At 42.2% G+C, this 20,297-nt stretch overlaps 4 protein-coding genes across 4 annotated transcripts; 1 reads left to right on the top strand and 3 right to left on the bottom strand.

The window, feature by feature from the left end:
- Positions 1-4,301: 4,301 nt before the first annotated feature.
- On the bottom strand, positions 4,302-5,566 carry LOC135498682 (uncharacterized). Its single transcript, XM_064789065.1, has 3 exons — positions 5,265-5,566; positions 4,716-5,142; positions 4,302-4,495 (listed from the first exon to the last, which is right to left on the bottom strand). Exons 1-3 carry the CDS (start codon positions 5,481-5,483, stop codon positions 4,302-4,304), a joined length of 840 nt encoding a protein of 279 aa, XP_064645135.1. The 5' UTR covers positions 5,484-5,566.
- A 3,806-nt stretch (positions 5,567-9,372) lies between these two features.
- On the top strand, positions 9,373-14,242 carry LOC135499114 (uncharacterized). Its single transcript, XM_064789777.1, has 9 exons — positions 9,373-9,934; positions 10,250-10,429; positions 10,690-10,906; positions 11,072-11,228; positions 11,479-11,738; positions 12,953-13,198; positions 13,414-13,585; positions 13,805-13,953; positions 14,052-14,242. Exons 1-9 carry the CDS (start codon positions 9,572-9,574, stop codon positions 14,240-14,242), a joined length of 1,935 nt encoding a protein of 644 aa, XP_064645847.1. The 5' UTR covers positions 9,373-9,571.
- Positions 14,022-15,984, bottom strand: LOC135499115 (P2X purinoceptor 7-like). Its single transcript, XM_064789778.1, has 3 exons — positions 15,689-15,984; positions 14,701-14,922; positions 14,022-14,471 (listed from the first exon to the last, which is right to left on the bottom strand). Exons 1-3 carry the CDS (start codon positions 15,901-15,903, stop codon positions 14,303-14,305), a joined length of 606 nt encoding a protein of 201 aa, XP_064645848.1. The 5' UTR covers positions 15,904-15,984; the 3' UTR covers positions 14,022-14,302.
- Positions 15,985-17,144: 1,160 nt separating this feature from the next.
- On the bottom strand, positions 17,145-17,657 carry LOC135498681 (piggyBac transposable element-derived protein 4-like). The gene has a single exon (XM_064789064.1). It carries the CDS (start codon positions 17,655-17,657, stop codon positions 17,145-17,147), a length of 513 nt encoding a protein of 170 aa, XP_064645134.1.
- Between the last annotated feature and the right edge of the window lie 2,640 nt (positions 17,658-20,297).

The following is a 20,297-nucleotide window of genomic DNA, read 5'->3' as shown; positions in this document are numbered from 1 at the left end:
CTGTGATATTAAATCTGAAGACTTGTGCTTCCTCTAGGATCCCTCTACGTACCACTAACAGCTGGTTAGCCGAATTGCTACAAACTTGAACTTGCTTGTCCATCATAATCTTTGGGGTTATATTAGCTTTTTTATCCGCCTCTAGGCGCTCTAGCCACTCAATCTGAAGAACAGAAAAATTTGAAATGAGGATATCAAATCATGTCCTAATAAATATTGTCATATTGACTATACAGAATAAAAACAAGCAACAAATTACAGGTCTGGGCCCAGTTGTTAGAAAGCATGTATGTTAAAGAACCCTGGCACTGCAGAGTTCTTTCTGACCGTGACTCATCAATTCAAGCCATTGTAAAATGACCTTGGTAAATGGTGAAATGAAAGGAAGGGACTTCATTAGAGAGACTCTGGTCAAATCAAGAGCTCCACACATAATATTTTTGGACTTACATGTGCGTTTAACTCAGATATCCTTTCCTCCTTTCTGTAAATGTCGCTTTGTAACTGTTCCGCTCGAGTGTTGGATGCTTCTTTCACCGTTTTAAGTTTCTGGTCCCTGGCCCACTGTCCAATCGGGAAACGTTTCCTCTTTGAAGGCTTGACTTCCTTTCTGATGCCGAAGAAAAAACACGATATTTTAATTGACATAAGAACTGTAAACAACATACACTATTACTTTTATCAAGGTTACAGAGTAGTGCCTATGTTGAGTTGATCAGCAACATGGTATTGGTGAGAACTCCAGACATGGCCTTGGAACTTCTGATATCGATACACATCTCAAAAGGTCATTGTAAAAAAACAGACAAAATTTGCAGTTTTAAACAGGATTTGCTGCAAAATTATGGTTTGTCCCCCCCCTTTAAAATATTTCTGGCAGAAACACTGATGACAATTACCCAATTGACAGTGGGTCTTGGGACTCCTTCCATGTCGTTTGAAGGTCCATTTTCATTCATCACGTTGGCTGTGCCCAACATTGCCATAGTGCCAACTTGCTTTTTTCAGTTGTCCAAACTGGAATTTAAAAGAAATGTTACTGTCATGTATGATGTATGTCATTGTGCAGGCCTCAGAAACCGCTAACGGTGGCACGTTCAGCTCTGCATGTTGTATTTCATGATTTGTACGGGCAGGTACTGTTGAACGTGCCTGTGCTGTAGTGGGCTTGGTAAGCGGCCTATGTCATGTCATTGTCGTACTACAAAATGTATGATCAACCCCACCCCGACCCCCACCCCATGTCCATTTACTATAGCCTGACGAAGCACCCTTAGGATTAAGCCTACATTCACTTGGCATTATATAACAAGGGCGGATTCAGGGTTTTGAGAACAGGGGGTGGGGGAGCTGGCCAATTCATGGTCAATTTCAAATAAGATTTTTTACATAATTGGGGGGGGGGGGGGCTTAATATGCCCTTGTATAGAACTAGTCAAGACGGGATGTCATAAGTTACCATGCCTACCCTACCTCCCAAGATGCAGTGAAGGCTTAAGCAGCTCATGAGTTAATGACTAATGTAGTGTGGGAAAAACCAGCCACGACTCATGTCACAGCATGGACCTGGGGGGCCGGGAGAGCCAGTCCGTCATTATTCATATTGCCAATCGTGTAGAATTGTTTCTTTTATTTCTATTGATCTCAGTTAAAACAATTCCATTTACAGTAACACATGTTAAGTTGGACATATTCTTTATAATATAGGCTTAGACTTAGTTCTATTTAACTAGGCCTACTTTTTTTAAAAACCAAAATGGCCGTCATTGTCGCCCTTCAAGAAGGTCATCACCATGCAGTCAGCCATGGGATTCAGTGACGCATGAACGTCACGTCAAGCATGTGCCATGTCCCTAGAACCATGAAAAAAATTTTCAGGTTGGTTCTATTTTCGTACGATCCAAGTCAATACATTTCAGCACAGAGCATACATATTGGTGAATGTCCGAAGTAAAATCGTATCGTTTCAGAATTTTGAAAATGCCAAAGACAAACTAACACGATCATTTCAAAGTCGGGGTTAAGTACCACTTCCGGTAGTCAAAATTGGGGCAAAATCCATCCTAAATTAACGAATATTCATGCATTTTATCAACTCACAAATGAAAAAACTGGTGAAATGCCGCCATGTTGTCTGCTATGATAGTTTAGAACTTAAAAAAAGAGGGCAGCGCCTGCTGGTAGGGAAATATTTGGGTCTTTTCACACTCGTTTTCTTGACCGACGGCGATCGTCGCGCCATCCTCAGTCAAGTTGCGGAACTGAAGCTGGTTGGTATACAGAAATTTGCGGTTTGGCAGCACAGTGAATATCAGGGCTTTCAGTCCACGCCTGTCCTGGCTTAAACAGTTGCTAAGAAAACACACCTCACCCAATCGAGCTACTTTATAGAATTCCAATTTGACCAATATGCCTTAAACTAACTAAATTACTTCACATAAAAACAAGTACGATAGAACCAGGAGCTAATCTCCTGACTAATATTGACTCTAATTAACAAACCTCTTTGAACATGCCGGCACATCTGAGTAAGGTTCTTGACTTGCTGCTACATGTGGATAAGCCAAGATAAATACTGGTTGGCATAGAACTGCTTATACATGTGTGTGGGATAAAATTGCTAAACAGCCAAAGTTGGATGGCTAGCGTCCGAAAATATGAAATCATAAAACATTCTGATTCTGTAGAATCTATCTTGAAATTAACACCATAAAATATTCCTCTTGTTTTAAAAAGACTTTGCTCCCGCAAAGCGTTGTGTTCAAACCGTAATCACTCCTAGGAAGTTTTCCCAAAGTTCATGACATCTAACTCACTAGTGTATGTAACCAACCATCAAAACTATCTTAAGTAACTGATTCTTAAACACAGTATACACACATCATATGAAAACAACCATCACATCTATCTAATTAATTCCGATTACTTCTTAAATATGTTATACCAGGTGAAGACAAGTGCTAATAGGGTTGTCAACACCGCAAACTCTACAAACAATTTACATTTATGTCTATGACGCATCAATCGTTGGCCCTAACTCTTCCACAGAAATCATGAAGGTGGCAACATCGTGACTGTAAAACCAAATTTTCCGAAGCTCAAGTTCACGACATGGGTTACCAGCTCACTGTCAGATTACTGACGTGGAAATAAAGCACTCCCCAAACTGTTGCCAGTGTCCTTCATAGTCTCTGTTTAAGGAATTGAACCCGAGGCGGAGGACCTTGGTTGAGTTACCAAGACACTCGAGGGTGGAGCTAAAATACAGTCCAAACCCGAGCCGACAGGCGAGGGTTTGGACGAAATTTTTGCTCCACCCGAGAGTGTCTTGGTAACTCAACCAAGGTCCGAAGCCGAGGGTTCAATTTCTATTCTAAAATACCTCAAACTTAAAAAGATAGGCCACGAAATAACTTGAATATGTGCGAATTTGGCAAATTCCATCCATCGCCTGCCCGGAGCGCCGGTAGCGCCGTTGTTTACATTATGTTACGGCAGCCCGTATAGGAAGTTCGGATCGGCTCGCTCAAGTGACGCTAAAATCCGCGCAAATGGGCTATTTGGAGCGTTTTTCTCAGCAAATATGTGTAGTGCTCATTAAAAAACTTAGGGTGGTTGATGCTTCCTTGGCTGATTTGTGTTTGAAGCAGTGTTTTGAGAGCCTCAAACTTCTGAAGTGAGCTGTGTGCATGGTTCCACATTTTAGTGCAACCCGAGGGAACTTTGGTAGAGCATCTTGGTTGCGTGTCCAAAACACTCCACTCTCAGAACGAGGCTTATGCATTTTCCATTTAAAAGTTGACTTTACGGTACCAAGGTATTTTAGAATGACCAATCAAACATTTTTTTTGTTGTTATATATATCACACCGTCTATCTGATATACCGATAGATACAAAATTCTATAATTGAGCTATATCACACCATCGTTCTGATATACTGATAGATACCGAAATCATATAATTGTTAGAACATACATGTGTACTACCGGTTAGTTTTGCATTACAAACTCAATACTCCTGCTCAGTGTCTAAGTTCTCCCAAACTTGGCCACATGTTGGAATTTTGGTGTGTTGTGTCATCATTAACTTGGTTCTGACCGTTGTCTGTAGTTGGTGCCGTTGCTTGTTTCATTGGTGCGATGTATTGATACATTCGACAGTGTTGTATTAGGAGGTGAGCAGTAAATGGTTTGGCTGTGATCAGCTTAATGGTCCTCGCTTGAAGAGGAAAGATGCGCATTTGAGTTGGAACATTTACAGACTGTTGGTTTAGAGTATTTGTGAGTTTTAAATTAACCAGTTAATAACCCAGTTTAGGGAAGAAACGTCCCGTGATGTCAATGTCATGGATTTCTGTTGGGTAGAGAATCTGTAGATTACCTGCGCAAACTGGTAGTTGCACTATCTTAATCATTATCGATTGAATTCCATTTGTGAGTTCCATGACTAGATGGGTTGCATTGACCTGATTCCCGAACTTCTTGTACAAGAACACTAACAAGGAAAGAATGCATACAACTAGAAAGGCTTGAAGAACTACAATGGCAATTGCCATAAGCATTTCTTGCTGCATGGGCTGAACATCCTCAGTCGCTGATGTCGGCTTACTCATCAGATTGAAGTTGAAGCTCGGTCCAGATAAACAGAATCAATGACACTGATGCCGTAACTACTGAAGCTATAGGGAGAACGGATCTTGTGTCAAACCAGCTACCAGAAATAGCAATTTGGCCATCAATGACAGGCTCTGCCAAGTTCTGAAAGATGACTTCGCGTCTTTTAGCACTTTCTGCCATTTTTCGAAAACTCAGATCGCTCTGTCGATCTTGAACCAGGAAAGACGAGAAGTTTGACTTGAATATCTTGAAGGGAGGCACTTCAACCGAAATGGGAGAGGGAAAGGTAGTATTTCCAAAGATGTCCGACGTTAGTGCCTCAGAAAAGAAGTTTCGCAATAGTGCCAAATTTACTGGGTATGACGTTGTAACCGGTGTATCAGATAATGCCACCGTGCAGCTTTGCAAGCGAGGGGGCAAATAATGAGACTTGGATGACACCGAACAACGATATGACACATTTAGAAGCCACAATGAACAACCTTCATGAGTTTTGTTTCCATTTGGACATTGGATAGTCAGAGAAGGCGGAAATCACAGATTTTATCAACTTTTTGTTTGGAATTTTGGAACAAGGCTAGCGCACAAGATGTATTCGAAATTGGTTTGATTGCAATGTTTTTGTTGCAGTACATGGGGTTACTTACACTACACGACAGGAAATCTCCATGATTGAGTAAGGAATAGTGACTATTGGTTGAACTGATAGCTAAGAATTCAGGCAAATCAAGTAGCTGTGTTGCATGAGTTGATGTGTGGTTAATCGGCAAGGGAAGAGATATAATACGGAACAGTTTCATACCATTCTGAGCTGACATCGGAAACTTGTCTGTAATGTACATCACCTTATGAGTCCTAGCGACCATGAAATCAGCCTGTCTATAATAATCTGTTGGATTAGTCTTAATCAACCTGAATTCCGGGAACTGTTGGGTTAATCTGGTTTGGATATCAGTCAATGCAGTTGTCAAAGTGTTGGGCGTAAGTAACCTAGGTGGAATCTTTCCCTGGGAGAGTTCAATTACCGAGTCTAGTAAGCTATCCATTTGGTCCGATATGGCCCTTACAGATTTAATCACTTCAGCCGTATAAACAGAAGTCATTGTGAAAGCAGCTTGGGTATCTGCCAAATAAGTGCTGTATTTTTGGGACAGGGTTTCAAGTGCATGCCTCTCTGAAGCTAACTGTACGACCATGTCATGGAACCTATGTTCAGTATGTGAAATGAAAGAGGAGAATCCTGACTCGTGTTTTTTCATGACGTTAAGCAGCCTTGTGTTTCTGGACTGCATGGACTGGACATGCCGCGCTAAGACTTCTAAGTCCTTAGTGGTGGCTGTCCCAAAAAGTGATTTTGATAGGTCGCCAATGAATGACAACAGAGCCCGCTTAGTTTTTCCCATGCGAAATGCTGAGTGTGTAGGGTGGAGAATCAACTGACGAATCAAATGCATGTACGCATCTATTTTCAGAGCAACATCCACATTTAGATGCTGCACATGGTCTAAGATCTTAGTCATAAGGGCACAAGTAGCATTAGCAAAATTACAAGTTAGATTCTTGTGTTGAATTACACCTGTACTGGGTAGCTGAATCTCAAACATGTGCAACCAGTATTCTGAAGTGAAGTAGAGGGAATTCTCTTGCTTGAAGATCACCCCGTAATTTAATCTGTTGATTATGTCGCCTTGAAATGTAGCAGACTGTGTCGAGTCCGCCGCCACTTGTCCAGCCATCAAGAATGTCATCAGTAAGGTCATTACAAGTCTCCAGCGGTTACCTAGGACAAAAAAACACAGTATGTCAGAAAAGCATTTGACCAGATGGTGTCATGTGACGTCTCACATAACACTTAGCACCAAGAAACTGTAAAGAGGTTTTGCAGGTGATCATAGAATTTCTGACATAGCAGGAAACGTGTGGCAACCCATCCGATCAGACATTATTTTTGAAGAGAGCAGTGGAAATGTACATTTACTTTAAGAATCTATGAGGCCTCTTGCGCCTTTTACCAGAGTAGGTATGTTGAATGTGAAATTCACGTTTGAGATTGTCACTAATCTTGTCTTCGACGACCCATGTAGAAGGAGACCTATCCTTCCATTTGACTCTGTACCATTTCTTTCCCTGACCTCTTGATACCTTTATCAAGCGTTCAACCTCTCCCCACTCGTCCTGAGTGTCAGCTGGGAGGGTGTGGTCGGTTTGGAGATCGAGCTGACCATTGTCGTCTGTGCTCGTCTCTGTCTGAGAGGTCGGCGACACCTCTGTATCGTCACCTTCTGTATCCCCCGTTTGAGGAACGACTATGTCCTCAGTGGACCTATCCCTTGGATCAAAGAACCGTTTCAACCTGTTTGCATGGGCTAGTGACCTCATGATCTGATTTGTCGCACAATCCCTCAATTGGTAGGTGAAGTTTTGACCGAGCCGAGTTATGTAATATGGTCCCTTCCATTTTCTATGGAACTTTGGAGAGAGACCCACTGGCACCTTTGGGGAAAATAACCATACCAAATCAGCTATACGAAATTGTGGATCTGTTGCCCTCCTATCATGCCTAGTTTTGCTCTTTTTTTGAGCCTGCACCTGGTTATCAGAGGCGATTGCCTTGGACAATTTCAAGTTTTTGAGCACCTCATCCATATGACGTTTGACATTAGGCCGGAGGTTGTCTTGAGGTATCAAATTTGCATCAAAGGGCATGGACATTTTACGACCGAACAGCATGTAAAATGGAGACAATTGTATCGACTGAGTCGATGGAGACATGCGAAATGCCATCATTATGCCCGGTAAGAGACTTGGCCAATTGTCTTGCGAGTCATCAATGTAGGCCCTAATTGACTGTTCAATAGTTGAATTGGTGTGCTCACAGGAAGCATTGGTCTGTGGGTGATATGCACTGGTGTAGTGATGTTTAACTTTGAATATTTCACACACTGCATTTACCAACTGCGACATGAAATTTCGACCTCTGTCACAAATGAGCGTCTTTGGGGCCCCATAGCGTGAGAAGATTTCACGAAATAGGACATCTGCTACCTCACTAGCTTCCTGAGTCTTCAAGGGAAAACATTCCGGCCACTTGGAATAACTATCGACAACAAGCAAAATATGTTTGAATCCAGAAGGTGTCTCATGAACGGGACCAATGAAATCAATGTGCAGGCGTTGAAAGACGTCTTGCACTGGCATCGATGTCAATGGAGCCGGGTGTTTGTGACGAGGCGACTTTGCCTGTTGACACTGAGAGCAAGACTGAATGTAGTCATGAATGAATTGATACTTACCAGGAAAGAAATACCTCAATCGAATTGATGCAAATGTACGCTGCAACCCTAGATGAGCGCCACCCGCTGCTGAATCATGAAAGGAGCGAAGCACCGCTGACCTCATATTGGCCGGTATTACCAACTGTTTGATCAGGCGTTCATCAGCAGGAGGTCGCTTACGTCTGGGTTGAAAGATGTGGTACAGCACCCCATTCAACATTTCATACTGACTGGAAATGTTAGCAATTTTCTTTGCTACATTGGGGTCATCTGGGAGAACACTATCCTCCAGAAATGCAATGATGGGAGACAAATCTGGGCATAGCTTCTGAAACTGACCAATATTGGAGCTATCTGGTGGCTCAGGCACAGATGAGGGCTCATCTGATGCAGCAGATATCACATTCATGCCTGGGGCTTCTCTAGAAGAGTACTCAAATGCCACCTCAACCCGGACAGGTTCAGACTGTTCCTCATTCGAGGTTGACACTTGGGCACGGTCGCCTTCGCCAGTGGCTTTTGGACCACCTTGAGATTCTGAGTCCTGAGGAGAGAAAACTGGAACATCATATCTCCTGCGACTTAGAGCATCAGCGACAAGATTCTGACGACCTGGTGTGTGAGTGATAGCGAAGTCATACTGCTGTATTTCCAAGGTCCACCTATGTAACTTTGAGGACTTGTGTTTACAGGTCAGCAGCCAAGTCAGGCTCTGATGATCCGTGAAGATATGGAAGTGCTGATGAGACAAATATTCCTTAAAATGCCTGACACCTTCTAAGACACCTAGACATTCCTGTTCTGACACTGTCCAGCGCTTTTCACCACCTCTAAGTGCCCTACCTGAATATGCTATGGGATGATCTCTGTCCTGGTCATCCAACTGACTCAACACATAACCGATAGCATGCCCGGATGCATCAGTTGTGAGACAAAATGTCTTATCAAAATCTGGATATGCCAATACGGGTGATTCAGTAAGTTTCTGACGAATGTTACAGATCCATTGCTACCAAGAAGGCAAACCTGAAACAATGCTTATGCTGTAAGCAACATTGTATCGGCATTACCGCCCGAATTTTATGTTGGGGGACACGTGTTTGAAATATATAGGATCACAGGATTGGCATGTTAAAAACATTTCCCGCGTTTACTCATGGAAAAACGAACGAAGCTTTATTTAAAAGAGTGGGACTACCAATTAGCTGTTTTGAGTCATGTGCTGATATTCAAAATAGAAATGCGAAAATGAAAACCTGTCGCTGAGATTAAAGGTTAAATGCCAAAGTTAGGCCTAATCTTAATCAAAGTACATCAGGATAACCTTTTGTTACATTTAGATGTCAAATGTAGTAAATTTATTTGCATAAATATCGCATGGAATAAAGAAATTCAAATAAACCGCGCTGTCTCAGCGTGAATTTGCTTCGGCAAAGTTCGTATTTCGTTCGGAAACTCTCGCGGTTGTGGGGAATTCCAAATGAGGAGTGACGTCACTAGTGCTGTCATTGTTAGACTGATCCCACTGCCTGCATACACAAACGCCATGCTGTAGATGCCTGCGCAAGACAGGAGACCAGTTTTGTTTTCATTCATCTGACAGCTGATTCTACTTTCTGGTTGCGTTCACGCCGTTCCTACCATGTAAAACCAATTATTTTACATGTTCTAAAGCAAAAATGGTTTACTGCGTCGCACCAAACTGCAGCAGTGATTCAACGAAGGTGTTGAAAGTAGATGGGGTCGGTTATTACAATTTTCCTCGCGACAAGAAGGCCCGAAAAGTATGGGTAAGACGCATGCATCGTCCGTCTTCTTGGGTCCCGTCTCTCGGTGCGAGGGTATGTTCGAAGCACTTCGTTGCCGGAGATTACCTGCTGGACCCAGCCATATGCCGTGCGATAGGATTTGACCCTAAAAAACGCCTGTTGAAGCCAGGTGCCTTCCCTACACTCTTCAGTCATGGTGAAGGCGATGCCATGGATGGTACGCCTACGACCAGTGCGCCGCGGTCAGCTGTGCAGAAGAGGGCACATCAGCAGGTGATTATTATTTATTATGAAATCAGTATAGTAGGTATGAAATTATACCCCATGGCCATAGGCCTAGGCTAGGAATACCTCCATCTCGAGTGCATGACCATGGGGTAGGCATGGTGAAGTGTAGGATGTGGTGTTGCTGGGGCCTGAGGACCTTTTAAGACTACAACTTGATAATTTTCATAATTGATACTGCACGACTGCACCTACTAGGTTTTATACCTTCAGCTGTAGGAGCAAGTCAAATACAAAAGTCCTACTCCTATTAGTCAATTATGATAGGCCTTCTATTTAAAATATTTGTTTCTCATTTCGTAGGCTGTAGCAGAGGCGGTAGCGGGATACAACGTGTTGTATGGAGAGGAGGCGGAGGTGGCAGCTGAGCAGGATGATGGTTTTGTGATGGCTGATGAAGGCCGATTTGAGGAGGTTGGCAATCACCTGATAGAGGATGCAGTACTGCCACAGAGTTTAGACGATTTGGAGGTTTTGCCACAAGTATGTTCAATCATAACCCAGCCCCATGTGTCATAAGCTTACTATCAACTGACTTCAGGGTGTGGCTCTACAAAAACTGGTTATATTGGGTGATCATATTTACATAGATAAATGTCCCGAACAGTGTAGACTAATAAATCAGAGGATGGATTAATCCCACAATCTTGTAATAAAAATTAGCTGCATTAATAATGTAGTGAAAGTTAATGTAAACAACATCCCCGGAACAATAGCCTCAATTCTATTTCTTATCTTTGCAGGAACACCCTGAAACCTTTGCCATTGGGACACAAGTTGGCTCCTCAGTCTCCATGCGGTTTGCCAAGGCTGTCCAGGTCAATATTGTCACTGGGTCTCGGAACAAAGGTTCACAGACAACCTCCTGCACCGGGGATATTGGCTGTCAGGCAGAACCAGAAGTCCGAGAAATTGCCATTCAGACAGATCTGTTTGACATTGATGTGCCAGTTTTCCAAGGTAACCCCAAACCTGAAAATTATGTTGATACTAGTAGCAACCCGACAAGGTGTCAGACAGTTTGGGTTTTACTATCTAACACAATTTTGGTTTGTGCCTGGCAATACGACAGATAAGTCACAGTTTGGTGCCAGACAATGTCTTTGACCACCCCAATATTTTCAGGCTTGAAACCAAGTGATGAAGACATGGAGGATGAAGAGGTGCACTTTCCAAGTCAGGAAACGATGAAGACTGATGACAGTGACGATGAAGACAGGGAGCCATGTGAAGATGATTATTGTCAAGAATTTGATGACTCGCTCCTTGATGATGAAAATGTGTAAGTGTTTGTTGTAGCTTTCTTGAGAAATTGATTCTTTAAAACAATTGAATTGTATTAGAGTGAATGAATAGAATGATAGTCATAAAAGTACCGGTATGGCAGTTTCTGGGACCTGTTATTAGTGTTAACACTAATAAAACTTTACTTTTTTCATGAAGGACTCACTAATGATGCTCTACAGTGAGTTTATAAACTGATAAAAAACAATCATTGTCAAATCTTTAACCATAATTATTTACTATTTCAGATCCGGCAAACATTATGATTTCGACAATGAGTATGAACAGCCCTCCCCTCAATATGAGAGAAAATTCATTGTCTTTGAATCAAGCTTGAGGCTTCTGTTCATGTTTTGTCAAGTTTGCAGGGCACCATGTCGAGTCGCACTCCGTACACTTGGCACAGCTGTGATGGTGATGGCGATTTGTGAAAATCAACATCAACAGGAATGGACATCACAACCATTTAAAGGACAGCTTCCCATTGGAAATTTGCTTTTGGCTGCAGGTAGGCTACATACGTATGCTGCATGATTCTTAAAACATTAGTCGGGTCAATATACGAAAAAACATGGAACAAATTGCAACAAATGATTTTTTCGATGTTTTCTATGCTATTGAGATATGGAGAGTAAAAAATCAAAAATAGGACCACCGGAAATACCAAAAAAAGGGTAAATTCATAAATCCTGAAAGAAAGCCAAACCAGTATTATGATTTCTCATTAAATTGTTTCAGGAATTCTATATTCTGGTTCAAGTCCAGTAAGAGGACTCAATATCCTGAAAAACATTGGTGTGGCAGTGATAAGCTGAAGGACATTCTACACTATACAAGGCCTCTACCTCATACCATCAGTGTTCGCAGTCTGGCAAAGGAAGCAAGACAGTATGTTTAAGGAGCGAAAGAGGAAACAACTGTCCTTGTCTGGAGATGCGAGGTGTTGCTCGCCAGGCCACACTGCCAAATATGGGAGCTACAGTTTGATGGATGAGTCAGCCGGTAAGGTGCTGGATGTAAGCCTTGTACAGGTACGTTAGTAATAGTGCATTGCAATGTCAACATGACAAACCTTGCCCTTGTGTCAAGTTTAACAAAGTTCTGGAACAAATCAGAAGTCAATATTCCATCAAAATGGATTGCTGACTTCCCTAATGAAATTGATTGTTCACTGTCAGTGTTAACTTTACACTTCACTTACAATTTTATAGTGCCATTCATCCTCATGCAGATAGCTTCCCCACATTGATCAGATCCTTCTCTTTATCCCAATAGTTATTACCAGCAATAGGTTTAAAAACATGAATAACATGGTTTATTGGTTACTTATTTTTCAGTCAAATGAAGTGAAAAATTCTTACTGGATGGAACTCGAGGGTTTGAAACGTAGCATGGCACTACTTGTTACCGAGAAGAAATTGGCAATTGCAGAGATGGTCACAGATCGGCATTCACAAATCAAAAAGTATCTGAGAGACAAATGGCCTGGAGTACAACACTGGTTTGATTGCTGGCATATCGCGAAAGGTGTGTTATTGCTCATTTTAACATAAACAAGGCAAAAAAACAACTCGTCCGTCAAGTATCTTTGCCTTTTTCAATTTAGCCAATGAAAGACATTGTAGGCACTGGTCAAAAGTCAGGTGGGTTTCTCATAAATTGGAACATAATGTTTCATTCTAAATTCATTACACATGATATATACATGTACATGTATTTCAGGTGTAAAAAAGAAAATGGACAATATTGCCAAGAAGTACAAACTTTGCAGGATACTCGCAAAATGGTCCCAATCAGTGTCCAACCATATCTTCTGGTGTGCTGCCTCAAGTAATGGGAATGGTGACTTGGTTGAAGCAAAGTGGCTCTCCATTCTAAACCATGTTGCCGACGTACACGATGGGCATGGGGATTTGTACCCAAAATGTCTTCATGGTCCTCTAGAAGACAGAGAATGGATCAAGAAAGGTTCGTTTAAAGTTACGTTTTAAAAGGAACTTGCAAATGCCATAAAGCCCATGCTATGAATGCAATTTGTCTTGAGAATTTTTGTTGAATTATTTCATACCAGCACCAGCATGACTGACAAGTAAGGAGTGCCCTCAATCAAAAGAAAAACAGCTAGTCATTTGGCCCTGTTAATTCTTTGTTCCTTATTACTTAAACCAGTATTACTCTTTCAGGTAGCAAGGCCCACAAGGAACTTACGCTGATTCTCACTCAAAAGATATTGCTCAAGGACATCAGAAAGGTTTCACCAGGAGTACAGACTTCATCTCTTGAGTCGTATCACAAAATTGTTGGTTATTTCGCTCCCAAATCCCGCCATTTCTTCTATGAGCCAATGAAAGCAAGGTATGACAGACTACAATGTATTCTCAGGGGTCATTACTAAATCACGAAAAAAATTTCATGCAATGCTTTGAGTGAGTGCTATCAAAGCCCACTTTTCCTTATTCATGATGCAACTGAACTTTGTTCTTGCACTCTACTTGGACTATAAGGCGTGAGGCGAGTAAAACATTGATTGAAAGCATTGACCAGTCATGCCAGTACTACAAATTCTCTTTACAGGTTACTGCTCGCCACACTCCACTTCAATGAAAATTCAAATCGGAAACAGCGTATGGGACAAGATGAACAGCCGCAGTGGTCGATTTCATACCCCAAGGGGAGAGGAGGAGCTGCAGTAGCAAAAGAGGTCAAAATTGAATCAACATATGGTAGGTATAACGGCCAGCATCGTTACTTTATTGCTAGCACTGCAAGAAACAAGAAGAAACAAGATTACTTGTATTAATACTTCCCTTTATGTTTTCAGACTATGTACAGCTAATTCTGGAGGACCTGCTGAAGCGGAGAGATGACCTGCCATCTTACAAATTGGCAAGAGATGCAAAGGACAAGTACCAAGTGACTCATCCTATTCCAGGTCCAGTGTGCTCAAAGTACGACAAGCAGGACAAGATGAAAGTTGTAGAAGAAACAAAAACGAGGTTTAACAAACTGTAGAGTTCATTCATAGCACCATCAGAGTTCACTATCACAGATCAATTGAACGGTCACACCAAATCAATTGAACGTAGGATACTTGAATCCTGTGTACCCGTCATTGTCCGGAGCAGGCCAAGCAGCACGTATCTTGTCCCGAGCACAAACAGGGAGCGGCAAACGGTTCCTTCTCCCCAACCTCTTCCAAACCCAACGGACAAGGTTCCTATAGGCCACGTATCGATATAACCTGAAATTGTTGGGAAGAAAACAATGTTTGTACATTTAATTGACAGTTTTTTTAAAATTTATTGAAAACTTGTAATATTATTACTAAATACATGTAGATACATTTTATTATATCTATTTTCTATATTTCTAGTCTTCAAAGGGAGAAAAAAATCTCATTTCTGAACTGATATTGCCTTTTCTTGTCTTCAATTATATATACAGCGATGGAGGTGGTCATCATTACTTACTTGTGAATGGGCTGGTCATCGCCTATTTGTCCCTGCTCTTCGATGTAGTGATACATCGACATTTCCAGCACCCATCTATCAAGACAGGTGCTGGAAAAACCTGGGTGTTGCGTGATGCACTCTACTTTCAGCTCATCCTTCTTGGCCTGGACTGGTGAATAGTCTGAGCAGCACAAGGATTCCCTCCCCTTCTCTTGTGGAGTGCAGACACCACAATGACACCTACAAATACAAGTATAATATAAATGTTATTGTTATACAACAGTGATGATATTTCGATAGCCATTGCCATCAATGAATCAGGGCCTAGGCCAAGGGTAGGCCAAATTTGAGTGAGAGGCAGGCCCCTGGAGCTCAGCTCAGTAAGATTTAGCATTGTTTCAATCAATCAATTAATGTAGTATTGTCGAAGGCTTTCGCCTTAAGTTGTTACGGTGAGAATAAACTGTTGTCTTTGCGCGGGTGTAGTATTTCACTATTTGGTGTGGTATTGGTAATGCTCCGCAATGGAAGAGTCTCACTCTCAGTACAGTAATAATCCAAATTATTAGGCCTAGAGTTCACTCCATTCGAGTAGGCCTACTACCAAACCCTTAGGCTTAGTATTCCGATCCGAGATCCTACTTACTATAAAATAACCATGTGGAATGAACCATTATTTCCTAGCTAGCTCCCTATTTCCTAGCTAATCCCATTGTTTAGCCCGATAATCTCGCTAATTAGCATTCAGGGGCCTATGAATGAACTCACTCAACTCAAGATACATTGTGGTTTCGACATATTTGAGGTGAAAAACGCCAATTGTTTACTGACAACACTCGATCCGTGAACGATGGAGCCCTATGTAGAGATGTACATGAATACATGCACATGATGACATGGCTCATATCAGCATAGGCCCCCTATAATGTCCAGCTGATGCCGCGCCTATACACATGGCATGCACAGTGCACTGGCACAGTGCACTGCCACTGCACTTGGAACTCACCAATTGATATTTCCTATGCGATCAAGTCGCTCATCCTCCATCTCCCCATCATCACCTTCGCCCGATTCAGAACAAGAATCTGAATCGTCTCTCGCACTCTCCACTACTGGCTCGTACATGTAGGGTTGAATCACACCATTGCCTTCATCAACAACCAAATCGTCATCAAACAAATCTCCCGCACAATCTTCGCTCGCCATGCTTGCAGCCGCCATTTTACTTGCGTAGTGGTCAATGATCGTGGATTTGACAGCACTAGTGACGTCACCAATGTGAACCTAGCGGCGAATAGCGTAACTACACATCTGGCGGTCTTTTCAAAAGCGCCTTCAAAAACGAGCTCGCAGAGGACTGAACAAACAGCAATTATTTCACAAAAAAATCACTATTTTTTGAATTCCTTCCGGTTTATTATGTTTTTTTAAGATAGCATATTATGAAAATTCACCACAAATACAGGTTAAATAGCTCAGCATTTGACCTTTAAATATAATGTGTATGGAAAATATTGCTGAAAAATGAAATTGTAAATCTTACTTACCTCTTAACCCTTTGAACCCTGCCTGATCCAAGGTAGGTTACGCCCCCACTCTGCCCAATCCAGGGTAAAAACCCTAAAATTGTACCCTAATGTAAAACCTTTTATTTCAGGTCTGTTAGTGTGTTAGTAATGAAATAAATGTTTCTTATGATAGTAATAGTGTTCTACCTTACTCTCTTTACCTCCAATACCTCTCTTGTGTGTGCCATTTCGCCCAGCAGTTGTTAGGGGGGTCCCGATGCATAGGTACTCCTTGCAATACGAACAGCGAAATACCGTTTTGCTCCTCTTAGGTAAATCCTTGTCCTTGAGAGCTGGGTTTTGGCTTTTGGCCCTCTTATACACCTCACTACAGACTACACACCTATGGTTAGTGCCTGCCATAGCTGGCCTCTCAGCAAAATGGTCTGCATCCTTCTTCAGACGAAGGTTCTGGTCAACGTCAAGACTGTTCCTCCGGCGTTGCACAACTCCAACCCGGTAATCTCCTACAAGTTCATTACAGAGATCCTCAATGTAGAAATGGAATGTGTAGGCCCTACCTGTGGCATTGTAGTGGGGCTTCACAAAGTTCATGAGTACATAGGCATTATAAGCTGCCCACATGAAGAATTTCATAACCAAGCGGCGGGTCCATTTATAATGGCGTCGACACTTTTGCAACTTGGCCATTTGATCATTCTTGTCCGTCCCACCCATGAAAGCATTGTAGGCCTTTACTGCTTTAGGGCAAGCAATCTGAACCCTTCTCTTCTCTGTAGCATCATACCTGGGAACAGTTTCATGTGGAGAAGAGCAATAGATAGAAGACACAAAGCAAATGGGATTATTGTCCATCCAGACAATACAACTGAGTGTCCCATTGTAAAGGAGGACGGATTCTCCTATCGTCATCTCGGTCTTTTTTCTCAGCAGCTATTTAGGAAATGTTTTCTTTCGGGTGTCAGCAGTGCCACACAGTCTAATTCCCTGGTGTTTTAACTGATATTCAGCCAACTGTACAGTGGTATAGAATCTATCCGTGAAGACCATGTAGTTCTGGTCCTTGATGAGGTCCAGGTCACACAGGCGGACAACCAGGTTTCCGGTGACCCCGAGGTCAGGAATTTCGTCAGGCAGCTTTCCAGTATAGACCTCTGCATTTACTATGTAGCCTGTGTCACTGTCACACAAGATAAAACACTTTATCCCCCACTTAATTGGTTTAGATTTGATGTACTGTCTGAATGAAATCTTGTTTTTAGTCGGTATCATTCCCTCATCCAAAGACATCTCACATTGGGGGACGAAGAACTCTCTGAACCTGGGGACGAGGTAGTTGAAGACAGGACGGCCTTTGTAGATTTTCTCCGTCTTATCTACCTGTGGGTCCTCCTCATTTACACAATGGAGACAGGCCCAAATAGCCAGAAACCTGTCCCTGGGCATGACATCATTGAACCCAGGTGTCCTTGTAATGGGGTTGTCGGATACTTTGTGATGTCAAGATTTAAGGGGAGACCCCTGAGTCATTTCGAGATATGTTATTAAACAACCTAGAGCAATGAAACTAAGCCAAATGATCAAGTTCAAGACCCTGAATATATTTATAGCGACGAAAATTACATTTTTCAATTTTGGGCACTAGGGGGTGCTCCGGGTCATGCAACCACCAAAACAGCTCTAGTTCAAAAAGTACGCCAGATATGGACCTAATTGTCCCCCGCTCTGTAGAGCTTGGGGACTTACAAATGGCCTGTGTCTGTCCACCAGCTATGTCTGTCTCACTTTAGTGATCAACCTCATACCTTGGGTGCTTATCCATAATGCACACAATGCAGTGTAGTAGTTGTGGCAGAAGCTGGGGACGAGGTCTTGTATTTGTTGTGGGTTGATTTTCAGGCAAATTAACAAATTATTTGGTCATTAATACAGAGTTTTGTGTTGTTTGTGTAATAAAGAACATGCCAGATGAACTGTGTGTTTTGTTATTCATTTCCAAAGATGAAATTTTTGCAGCAATTGGCCAGGTTTTATGGCACGTACATTCACAGTGCATTCAGTGTACAAAACATAGAAAATGTGTTCCTATCAATTTTAGAGCTACTGGGTTGTTTGAAACTTGATGAAATTGGCTACTTTTTCTGGTTTAATTGTGTCTACTTGCCAGACATACCTCCCCAATTTTATGAGAAAAAAATTCGCGTCGGGCAAACTTGAATAGAAGGGCAGAGACATGTATTCATCCACGACCGGAAGTGTGGCACAAGCTCATGGACCAAAGTCGAATTAATTCTCAATCTGTGGTTGATTCTTAATCTACAGAGTCAGGCCATGACAGAAATATGCTTTTTGATAATATATTTAAGAAAATGTGGTCTCACTGGTCAGTTTAGAACTTGTACTTTGACAGGGCCATATCAATGCGCCAGTGACGTTTTGATGGATATGGTGTACGGAAATCTCTTTTTCTCAGGCAATCAGTATTGGAATGTTTTTAAACTTTATTATGCTATTGGCAAAGGGTTCTTCTTGACACATATAAAATTTTGTGCAGATTGATTGGTCCAATGAGTACTTTTTTTACCAAAACTTATGCACAGCAATGTACGCGTAATGTACACATGTTTTAATAGAGGACTCTGGCCAGAAGAAAGTTTTTTTTTTTTTATTTTCCTCATGAACATCGATAAACTCAAAAAGACTGATTCCGTGACGGCCATTGGCACTGATATCGGCATTCACTGACCATTTCTTCATGTACCAACTAGTGTTTGAAAATGTATGACCAAGTATGTCCCTTAAAGAGTTAATTTATCATCCTCTTTTTCCAGATACTACCAATTTCTCGGACTTGAAGTTCCCAGACTGACCAAAAGACTTCCTTCCAAATTTCAGAAAGCCCATACATTCCATTTCCAGATCCCCAACTCGAAAACACCACCCTCCAACAAACTAGAGAACTTTCGCCACGCCGTCCGAGATCCGATCCGCCGAGAACGGATCTCGTTCTCGATCCCGTTCCCGGAAAGTACGTTGCGCGCATTCGCCACGCCGTTCCGAGGACGGGTATTTTTTTACGTCACCTGCAGCTCGTTGCTATGGTGATTCTGTCAAAATGGCGGCTGATCTCAGACGGCTAGGAAATTTTGCTTTCGAAGATGACGAATTGATGCAGGTTATGCATGAACATTTATTTTTTGCTGACGCCCAAGATAAGGAGAGCACGTTTAATCCCAACTGGCCAAGATTCGACTTGAATCGACTGACTGACGCACAAAGCAAGGAACAATTCAGATTCTACAAAGATGAAATCATTGAAATTGCAAATGTGTTACGCATTCCAAATGTGGTTCAGTGTCGGAATCGCTGTGAGGTTAAGGGTCTTGACGCCCTCTGCATGACTCTGAGACGGATGGCGTATCCCAATAGGCTCAGTCAAAGTGAAGATGTTTTCGGAAGGCCGACTTCTGTCATATCGTTCGCAATCAATGAAACCGTCGATTACATTTACCAAACTCATGGACACCTCCTACACCAGTTAGATCAGTCATGGCTAAATGAAGAACATCTTCGTGTCTACGCGGATGCTATACATGAGTCTGGCGCACCCTTGGATAACTGCTTTGGCTTCATCGATGGAACGGTAAGACCAATTTGTCGACCAATAAGAGGTCAACGATCAGTATTCAATGGACACAAGCGCGTACACTCTCTAAAATTTCAGTCCATGGTCCTACCAAATGGCATCCTCGCCAATCTCTGGGGACCAGTTGAAGGGAGACGGCATGACGCTGGCATCTTAGCGGACAGTGGCCTTCACGACCAGCTGGATCGTCTGCCACGGACCGAAAACGGTGAAAGTTACTACGTTTATGGGGATCCTGCTTATCCTGTTCGACCGTGGATGATTTCTCCATTTAGGGCAGGCGCGCTTGGGCTAAACGAGCATCAACAGGCATTCAATACTGCGATGGCGGCCCCAAGAACATCTGTTGAATGGACATTTGGCAAGATCTTACAGTACTGGGCATTTGTAGATTTCAAAAAAGACCTGAAGGTATTTTTGCAGCCTGTGGCAAAGTATTA

The sequence above is a fragment of the Lineus longissimus genome, chromosome 14 (assembly GCF_910592395.1).
Source record: "Lineus longissimus chromosome 14, tnLinLong1.2, whole genome shotgun sequence".
Classification (NCBI taxonomy): Eukaryota; Metazoa; Nemertea; class Pilidiophora; order Heteronemertea; family Lineidae; genus Lineus; species Lineus longissimus.
The sequence above is the reverse complement of the archived record's forward strand: the minus strand, read 5'-3'. Positions and strand labels throughout refer to the sequence as shown.

Bases quoted from the DNA above. Each gene is read 5' to 3' on its own strand.
- LOC135498682 (XM_064789065.1), bottom strand. From the start codon at position 5,483: ATGGTCGCTAGGACTCATAAGGTGATGTACATTACAGACAAGTTTCCG. The intron at 5,143-5,264 runs GTAAGTAACCCC...TGATTTCCGCCT, and splicing joins GAGATTTCCTGTCGTGTAGT to TCTCTGACTATCCAATGTCC. The intron at 4,496-4,715 runs GTAGCTGGTTTG...TTTCCTTGTTAG, and splicing joins TGGCCAAATTGCTATTTCTG to TGTTCTTGTACAAGAAGTTC.
- LOC135499114 (XM_064789777.1), top strand. From the start codon at position 9,572: ATGGTTTACTGCGTCGCACCAAACTGCAGCAGTGATTCAACGAAGGTG. The intron at 10,430-10,689 runs GTATGTTCAATC...TTATCTTTGCAG, and splicing joins ATTTGGAGGTTTTGCCACAA to GAACACCCTGAAACCTTTGC. The intron at 13,199-13,413 runs GTTCGTTTAAAG...TTACTCTTTCAG, and splicing joins CAGAGAATGGATCAAGAAAG to GTAGCAAGGCCCACAAGGAA.
- LOC135499115 (XM_064789778.1), bottom strand. From the start codon at position 15,903: ATGGCGGCTGCAAGCATGGCGAGCGAAGATTGTGCGGGAGATTTGTTT. The intron at 14,923-15,688 runs GTGAGTTCCAAG...TTGTATTTGTAG, and splicing joins CGCATAGGAAATATCAATTG to GTGTCATTGTGGTGTCTGCA. The intron at 14,472-14,700 runs GTAAGTAATGAT...CAACAATTTCAG, and splicing joins GATGACCAGCCCATTCACAA to GTTATATCGATACGTGGCCT.
- LOC135498681 (XM_064789064.1), bottom strand. From the start codon at position 17,657: ATGCCCAGGGACAGGTTTCTGGCTATTTGGGCCTGTCTCCATTGTGTA.